Source organism: Lepidochelys olivacea, assembly GCF_965140295.1.
Source record: "Lepidochelys olivacea isolate rLepOli2 genome assembly, chromosome: 9".
Lineage (NCBI taxonomy): Eukaryota > Metazoa > Chordata > Testudines > Cheloniidae > Lepidochelys > Lepidochelys olivacea.
In genome coordinates this window covers 67,692,224-67,701,694 of record NC_140419.1, presented here as the reverse complement: position 1 = coordinate 67,701,694, position 9,471 = coordinate 67,692,224, and the positions used below count along the sequence as shown (strand labels likewise).

Sequence of the window (9,471 nt, the reverse complement as noted above, 5' to 3'; positions counted from 1 at the left end):
CTCAAGAAAGAGATCTAGAAGTCATTGTGGATAGTGTGCAGAAAACATCTGTTCAATGTGCAGTGGAAGTCAAAAAAGCTAACAGAGTGTTAGGAACACTTTTCACAAAATGATTTCCCCATATCTGACCTCTTAGTACTCATCCTCAGAGAAAACCTTCACAATACCTTCAAAAGATGTGCCTGGAAGCTTAAATTCATAACTTTACTAGTCACTAACAATCAAGAACTCAATAAAAACACTGAATTTATGCCTCATTACCACAAACTGTAACCCACAAACCCTCCTTGAGATGTTAACTGCCCACTGCACCTTGAATGGTCTCCTGCAACATACATTAGCTCTTTTGTCTAACAATTTGTTCCACCTCACATTTAGCTGTGATGCTCTGAGTACCTGAGACCTGAAGAAGAGCTCTGTGTAAGCTCGAAAACTGGCTCCCTCATCAACAGAAGTTAGTCCACTAAAAGATATTACCTCACCCACCTTGTCTCTCTTCTGACCTTTAATGTCAACATTTCTATCTTTTTCAAACATGGGTTTTCAGAGGACTTTTGCTCAAAGTTCTATCATCTTGCTTGTAAATTATTAAACAGCCTTGTTCAAAATGATTGAGTCCATTTAAATTACATGAAGGCTTACAGAAGTTATTAAGGTGCCATAGTGCTGCTATATACCCATTTTAGTCTGCAAAACTCAGAGAACTGCATCATAATCATTCATGCCTTTTTAGCATCATATTCCCTGGTCCTGAAACAAATCATGTGACTCAGATAAAATGCAACTCAGTGCATCCATCTGTGCCCATCAAAAGCATCCCCAAAAGCCCACTGCATGCTGAAATTCTGATGTTTGTAGACATGCTTTTTGAGATATTAAATCATTTCTAGTAGTCACTGTACAAATACATACAACACAGTCAAGTGCCTAGGGGTTGGGGGGAAACTTGTGCAATCCCAGCTACTCAGACTGGAGAAAAACAAATGGACAACAAGCCAATATGCAACAGATGGCACCTTCTAGAGCAGACAAGGCCAATGAGTAATTTTGGAAAATATCACTATGTATCATTCCCTGAAAAGGGAAGTGCAGCAAAAAAGGCGGTTTCCTAGTTTCAGCAACTGTGTGGCCACATTGTTCACAATATGGCCAAACACCACAATGAACAGTTTAGGTCTTCCCACTGACAAAGTACCTTCTGTTTTCAGATGTTCAGACTTTTTAGAAGGTACAGATTTAAAATAAAATGATTTTTAGATAGGGTGTTACTAAAATGTTAAGAGTCTATTCCTGACTGATTGACTTTTGACATTCTGAAGACAAAAAGAAACTGATCAAATTATCAGACTCCCCATTTGTCTCTCCTTACAGAGATGTTCTTAGTAGTAGGGCAATAGTCACATTTATTTGCTATGCTCATCATGTAAAGTCTCCATGCTCTCACTGCCTGCTCATTTCCTGCTTATCCCAAAGATACCTCTTTTAGATATTATACCTCATATTATGCTCTTACTTTCACCCCCAATCCCAAAACCTGACTAAGAAGGATCAACTCTGTTAGCAACTCCTCACATTAAAAGAACACCCAAAAACAAGAAGCATGCTTCACACTAATAGATTGGTGCAACCTGAAACTATAGTATATGATCAGTCAATTAATTCAGATTAACAGATTTCATAGATTTCATAACAGATTTCATAGTGACAGATTTCATAGTGACTTAACAAATCTGAAGCATCTTTGTATTTAGGGATAATTCAACAGATTCTTCCTTTGTACCACCCAAGAAACAATTGTGATTTACTAGGACAAGGTATCATCATATTTAACTTATTGGCCTATTGGTTCCAACATGCCATCCTCACGCTGAAAAGAAGGCATTTAAGTTCTTGCCATCTGTACAAGACTGGGCCAATTGATAGGAACAAGCTGACGACTCACAGACTGAATAAGAAATGTTATAAATTTTCAGCAAATAAAATCCTTAATAGAACCTGTCACTATCTTCAGCTCTAATGCTCAAGAAATAAGTTAAGGCATTTTATAACAATGTCATTGCCCTGCTTCAGAGATGGTTTGATTTCAGGGATTACAATTGTCTGAGATACATGGGACCATTTGCCTTGCAGAAGCTATTTAGATAGACCTCTCCTTCACAGCACAGAAACTTCATCTTATAAAACCTCGAGACACAGGCTGATTGATCACTGTTGCTGCACTGCTCCATCATTAAAAGAAGTTTGTTCTGACAAATGCTTCATTCCGCAGAAGAGCAGCATTCTAAACAGCAGTGAGAAGTGAGGGAGTGGGAATGGAAGTATTTGAGGGAGAAGGTTTTTTTAGAGACAGAGGGAAGCCCTAAACATAGAGAGGGAAGGTGTGAGTAAGCAGTTCTCCCGACCTACTCTGCATATAGTCCACAACTGTCATAAATATAAAGGGAAGGGTAAACCCCTTTGAAATCCCTCCTGGCCAGGGGAAAGCTCCTCTCACCTGTAAAGGGTTAAGAAGCTAAAGGTAACCTCGCTGGCACCTGACCAAAATGACCAATGAGGAGACAAGATACTTTCAAAAGCTGGGAGGAGGGAGAGAAACAAAGGGTTTGTGTGTCTGTCTGTAGTCGTCTTGGCCGGGGACAGAACAGGAATGGAGTCTTAGAACTTTTAGTAAGTAATCTAGCTAGGTATGTGTTAGATTATGATTTCTTTAAATGGCTGAGAAAAGAATTGTGCTGAATAGAATAACTATTTCTGTCTGTGTATCTTTTTTGTAACTTAAGGTTTTGCCTAGAGGGGTTCTCTATGTTTTTGAATCTAATTACCCTGTAAGATATATACCATCCTGATTTTACAGGGGGGATTTCTTTATTTCTATTTACTTCTATTTTTTATTAAAAGTCTTCTTGTAAAACACTGAATGCTTTTTCATTGTTCTCAGATCCAAGGGTTTGGGTTTGTGGTCACCTATGCAAATTGGTGAGGCTTTTTATCCAACATTTCCCAGGAAAGGGGGGGTGCAAGTGTTGGGAGGATTGTTCATTGTTCTTAAGATCCAAGGGTCTGGGTCTGTAGTCACCTAGACAAATTGGTGAGGCTTTTTACCAAACCTTGTCCAGGAAGTGGGGTGCAAGGTTTTGGGAAGTATTTTGGGGGGAAGGACGCGTCCAAACAGCTCTTCCCCAGTAACCAGTATTAGTTTGGTGGTGGTAGCGGCCTGTCCAAGGGGTAATATTTTGTACCTTGGGGAAGTTTTGACCTAAGCTGGTAAAGATAAGCTTAGGAGGTTTTCATGCAGGTCCCCACATCTGTACCCTAGAGTTCAGAGTGGGGGAGGAACCTTGACATGGTGGCACAGTGGTGGGATTAACCTGAAATCATTTTGAGATCCAGTTGAGATTTTTTGAACTAGAAATACAGATTTTAAAAAGGAATTTTTAGGAAGTCCAGAAGGCAGCTTTGAAACTGAAAGCAGCTTGGTTTCTCTCTGCTTTGTGGCCAAGCAGAGACAAAAGGGGATTATTTTGTGAATTGCAGGTTTTCTTTGCCTAGAGGCAGGGTACTTAACTCCTGCAGGGAAATTCACAGTCTTCCAACCCAGAGGTTTTTTTTTCTTTTCTTCCTAAAAGTAAATAGGGGGTGTGTGCTCTACCCATTTGCCTGGAGACAAAAGTGGCAGGGTTTTTTTAGGATTTTGATTTTTTTTTTGTTTTACAAGGAGCACAGGTTTGAAAAGAAATTTTTTTTTCTTTGGGCTGGGTAAGCAGTTTTCCAAGTAGTTGGAGGTTTTTTGCTTTAATTTGGGCCCAGAGCAGAGACAAGGGAATTGTCTTTTTCTGTAGGCTGACAATCACTATCAGAGAATAGGTATTCTATTCCAGCACAGCAAAATTTTACAGCCAAGTTTTGTTTGTTTATTTCTAAACCTCGGGTGTAAAGTTAGTTAAAAACAGAGAGGTTAGAATGGCCAAATCCTCAGCTCGACTACAGCTGGAATTAGCCAAATTTCAGGCTGAGGAAAAACAAAGGGAACATGAAAGACAGATAGAACTCATGCGGCTGAAGGAGGAGGAGAAGGAAAAAGAGAGGAAGCATGTGGAGGAGATGGAGAGGATAAAGGCCCAGCAGAATATACCAACAAACCCTAGCAACCCTTCTCCAGGTACCACTTCCCATCCCAGAAAGTTCCCCACCTACAAGGCAGGTGATGACACTGAGGCCTTCTTAGAAAACTTCGAAAGGGCCTGCCTTGGGTACAACATCTCTACCGACCAATACATGGTAGAGCTGAGGCCGCAGCTCAGTGGACCCTTAGCTGAGGTGGCAGCTGAAATGCCTAAAGAACACATGAACAAGTATGAACTGTTTAAATCCAAGGCGAGAGTCAGAATGGGGATAACACCCGAGCAGTCTCGTCGGAGGTTCAGAGCCCTAAGGTGGAAACCAGACATGTCATTTACCCGACATGCCTACCACATTGTAAAACATTGGGATGCCTGGATATCAGGAGCAAGTGTTGAATCTCCAGTAAATTTGCCCTTCCTAATGCAAATGGAACAATTCTTAGAGGGTGTTCCTGAGGAAATAGAAAGATACATCCTAGATGGGAAACCCAAAACTGTAATTGAGGCAGGAGAGATTGGAGCCAGATGGGTGGAGGTGGCAGAGAAGAAGAAAACTGGTCGCAGTTGGAGCGGAGACCAGAAGGGACCACCCCAGACCACACCCTATTACCGGGGTCCGCCCAAAGCCCCACCTACCTCCCAAAGAACCCTCCAGACCCCTTATCGTCCCACCACCCCGTTCTCCAGCAACCCTCCTCGCCCCAGTGACCCGTCAGCTGGACGATGTTTTAAGTGTAACGAGCTGGGGCATGTAAAGGCCAACTGCCCCAAGAACCCCAACAGATTACAGTTCATTGCACCGGAATCACACCAGAGGTCCACAGGCCCAGATACCTCCCAGATACCCTTGGAGCGGAGGGAAACTGTGAGTGTGGGTGGGAAGAAGGTCACCGCGTGGAGGGACACCGGAGCACAAGTGTCAGCTATCCATGCTTCCTTAGTGGACCCCAATTTAATCAACCCAGAGATCCAAGTGACGATTCAACCCTTCAAGTCCAACTCTTTCAATTTGCCTACAGCCAAGTTGCCTGTCCAGTACAAGGGCTGGTCAGGAATGTGGACTTTTGCAGTCTATGATGATTATCCCATCCCCATGCTGTTGGGGGAAGACTTGGCCAATCATGTGAAGCAGGCCAAGAGGGTGGGAACGGTCACCCGCAACCAGGCTAAACAAGCCGTGAGGCCTAGCTCTGTTCCGGAAACTTCTATCAGGACCCAGTCAGAGGTGATGGACCTGGACCCCAGGCCAATGTCTGCAACAGCAGTAGTGGATCCAGTCCCAGAGACCCAGACGGAACCAGTCCCAGAACCGGAACCAGCCGAACAACCAACACCAGACCCCGTGTCAGCACTGAATCCAGTACTTGCAACCTCAACACCAGAGGGCCCCACCGAACCTGAACTGGCAGCAGCCGATAACCCTACACAAGAGGCTCAGCCGGAGCCTGAATCCCAACATAGTGCACCAGCGGAGAGCGGTTCACAGTCAACAGAACCAGCTCCATCCCCTATATCGCTTCCAGAGGGACCAAGCCTAGGTCCACAATCCCATGAGGAACTGATGTCTCCAGCATCAAGGGAACAGTTCCAGACCGAACAGGAAGCAGATGAAAGCCTCCAGAGAGCTTGGACGGCGGCACGGAGCAACCCACCGCCTCTCAGCTCTTCTAATCGATCCAGGTTTGTTGTAGAAAGAGGACTTTTATACAAGGAAACTCTTTCTGGGGGACACCAGGAAGACTGGCATCCTCAGAGACAGTTGGTAGTTCCAACTAAATACCGGGCCAAGCTCTTGAGCTTAGCCCATGATCACCCTAGTGGCCATGCTGGGGTGAACAGGACCAAAGACCGTTTGGGGGGGTCATTCCACTGGGAGGGAATGGGCAAGGATGTTTCTACCTATGTCCAGTCTTGTGAGGTGTGCCAAAGAGTGGGAAAACCCCAAGACCAGGTCAAAGCTCCTCTCCAGCCACTCCCCATCATTGAAGTTCCATTTCAGCGAGTAGCTGTGGATATTCTGGGTCCTTTTCCGAAAAAGACACCCAGAGGAAAGCAGTACATACTGACTTTCATGGATTTTGCCACCCGATGGCCGGAAGCAGTAGCTCTAAGCAACACCAGGGCTAAAAGTGTGTGCCAGGCACTAGCAGACATTTTTGCCAGGGTAGGTTGGCCCTCCGACATCCTCACAGATGCAGGGACTAATTTCCTGGCAGGAACTATGAAAAACCTTTGGGAAGCTCATGGGGTAAATCACTTGGTTGCCACTCCTTACCATCATCAAACAAATGGCATGGTGGAGAAGTTTAATGGAACTTTGGGGGCCATGATACGTAAATTCGTAAATGAGCACTCCAATGATTGGGACCTAGTATTGCAGCAGTTGCTCTTTGCCTACAGAGCTGTACCACATCCCAGTTTAGGGTTTTCCCCATTTGAACTTGTATATGGCCGTGAGGTTAAGGGGCCATTGCAGTTGGTGAAGCAGCAATGGGAGGGATTTACACCTTCTCCAGGAACTAACATTCTGGACTTTGTAACCAACCTACAAAACACCCTCCGAACCTCTTTAGCCCTTGCTAGAGAAAACTTACAGGATGCTCAAAAAGAGCAAAAAGCCTGGTATGATAAACATGCCAGAGAGCGTTCCTTCAAAGTAGGAGACCAGGTCATGGTCTTAAAGGCGCTCCAGGCCCATAAAATGGAAGCATCGTGGGAAGGGCCATTCGTGGTCCAGGAGCGCCTGGGAGCTGTTAATTATCTCATAGCATTCCCCACCTCCAACCGAAAGCCTAAGGTGTATCATATTAATTCTCTAAAGCCCTTTTATTCCAGAGAATTAAAGGTTTGTCAGTTTACAGCCCAGGGAGGAGACGACGCTGAGTGGTCTGAAGGTGTCTACTACGAAGGGAAATGTGCTGGTGGTGTGGAAGAGGTGAACCTCTCCATGACCCTTGGGCGTATGCAGCGACAGCAGATCCAGGAGCTGTGCACTAGCTACGCGCCAACGTTCTCAGCCACCCCAGGACTGACTGAACGGGCATACCACTCCATTGACACAGGTAATGCTCACCCAATTAGGGTCCAACCTTACCGGGTGTCTCCTCAAGCTAAAACTGCTATAGAACGGGAGATCCAGGATATGTTACAGATGGGTGTAATCCGCCCCTCTGAAAGTGCATGGGCATCTCCAGTGGTTCTAGTTCCCAAACCAGATGGGGAAATACGTTTTTGCGTGGACTACCGTAAGCTAAATGCTGTAACTCGCCCAGACAACTATCCCATGCCACGCACAGATGAACTATTAGAGAAACTGGGACGGGCCCAGTTCATCTCTACCTTGGACTTAACCAAGGGGTACTGGCAGGTACCGCTAGATGAATCTGCCAAGGAAAGGTCAGCCTTCATCACACATCTCGGGCTGTATGAATTTAATGTACTCCCTTTCGGGCTGCGAAATGCACCCGCCACTTTCCAAAGACTTGTAGATGGTCTCCTAGCGGGATTAGGAGAATATGCAGTCGCCTACCTTGACGATGTGGCCATATTTTCGGATTCCTGGGCAGACCACCTGGAACATCTACAAAAAGTCCTTGAGCGCATAAGGGAGGCAGGACTAACTGTTAAGGCTAAGAAGTGTCAAATAGGCCTAAACAGAGTGACTTACCTTGGACACCAGGTGGGTCAAGGAACTATCAGCCCCCTACAGGCCAAAGTGGATGCTATCCAAAAGTGGCCTGTCCCAAAGTCAAAGAAACAGGTTCAATCCTTCTTAGGCTTGGCCGGTTATTACAGACGATTTGTACCGCACTACAGCCAAATCGCTGCCCCACTGACAGACCTAACCAAAAAGAAACAGCCAAATGCTGTTCAGTGGACCGGAAAGTGTCAGAAGGCCTTTAACAAGCTTAAAGCGACACTCATGTCTGACCCTGTACTAAGGGCCCCAGACTTTGACAAACCGTTCCTAGTAACCACAGATGCATCCGAGCGTGGTGTGGGAGCAGTTTTAATGCAGAAAGGACCTGATCAAGAATTCCACCCTGTAGTGTTTCTCAGCAAAAAACTGTCTGAGAGGGAAAGCAACTGGTCAGTCACTGAAAAAGAATGTTATGCCATTGTCTACGCTCTGGAAAAGCTACGCCCATATGTTTGGGGACGGCGTTTCCACCTGCAAACCGACCATGCTGCACTAAAGTGGCTTCACACTGTCAAAGAAACTAACAAAAAACTTCTTCGGTGGAGTTTAGCTCTCCAAGATTTTGATTTCGACATCCAACACATCTCAGGAGCTTCTAACAAAGTGGCTGATGCACTCTCCCGTGAAAGTTTCCCAGAATCAACTGGTTAAAATCGTCCTTGAGATGTGGAAAATATTGTTAGTCTTTATGTACTTGGTAGTATATTTAGAGATGCATGTGTCTTATTAACTCTGTTTTCCTAGAGCTCCAGGAAGAAATCCCAGCCAGTGTTTCACCCTAGCTGAGATTTGGGGGGCGTGTCATAAATATAAAGGGAAGGGTAAACCCCTTTGAAATCCCTCCTGGCCAGGGGAAAGCTCCTCTCACCTGTAAAGGGTTAAGAAGCTAAAGGTAACCTCGCTGGCACCTGACCAAAATGACCAATGAGGAGACAAGATACTTTCAAAAGCTGGGAGGAGGGAGAGAAACAAAGGGTTTGTGTGTCTGTCTGTAGTCGTCTTGGCCGGGGACAGAACAGGAATGGAGTCTTAGAACTTTTAGTAAGTAATCTAGCTAGGTATGTGTTAGATTATGATTTCTTTAAATGGCTGAGAAAAGAATTGTGCTGAATAGAATAACTATTTCTGTCTGTGTATCTTTTTTGTAACTTAAGGTTTTGCCTAGAGGGGTTCTCTATGTTTTTGAATCTAATTACCCTGTAAGATATATACCATCCTGATTTTACAGGGGGGATTTCTTTATTTCTATTTACTTCTATTTTTTATTAAAAGTCTTCTTGTAAAACACTGAATGCTTTTTCATTGTTCTCAGATCCAAGGGTTTGGGTTTGTGGTCACCTATGCAAATTGGTGAGGCTTTTTATCCAACATTTCCCAGGAAAGGGGGGGTGCAAGTGTTGGGAGGATTGTTCATTGTTCTTAAGATCCAAGGGTCTGGGTCTGTAGTCACCTAGACAAATTGGTGAGGCTTTTTACCAAACCTTGTCCAGGAAGTGGGGTGCAAGGTTTTGGGAAGTATTTTGGGGGGAAGGACGCGTCCAAACAGCTCTTCCCCAGTAACCAGTATTAGTTTGGTGGTGGTAGCGGCCTGTCCAAGGGGTAATATTTTGTACCTTGGGGAAGTTTTGACCTAAGCTGGTAAAGATAAGC

The 9,471-nt window shown here is 44.8% G+C and overlaps 1 protein-coding gene across 1 annotated transcript; it reads left to right on the top strand.

Moving 5' to 3' along the window:
- Window positions 1–3,193: 3,193 nt before the first annotated feature.
- LOC311526338 (uncharacterized protein) lies at window positions 3,194–8,845 on the top strand. Its single transcript, XM_084639244.1, has 2 exons — window positions 3,194–5,801; window positions 6,957–8,845. The coding sequence occupies exons 1-2, from the start codon at window positions 3,961–3,963 to the stop codon at window positions 8,470–8,472; spliced, it is 3,357 nt and encodes a 1,118-aa protein (XP_084495370.1). The 5' UTR covers window positions 3,194–3,960; the 3' UTR covers window positions 8,473–8,845.
- The last annotated feature ends 626 nt before the right edge of the window (window positions 8,846–9,471 follow it).

What these genes read in the sequence shown, in the direction of transcription:
- LOC311526338 (XM_084639244.1), top strand. Translation starts at nt 3,961, where the DNA reads ATGGCCAAATCCTCAGCTCGACTACAGCTGGAATTAGCCAAATTTCAG. An exon ending in AGCTCTTCTAATCGATCCAG is followed by an intron (nt 5,802 to 6,956) that starts GTTTGTTGTAGA and finishes CTTTTATTCCAG; the next exon opens with AGAATTAAAGGTTTGTCAGT.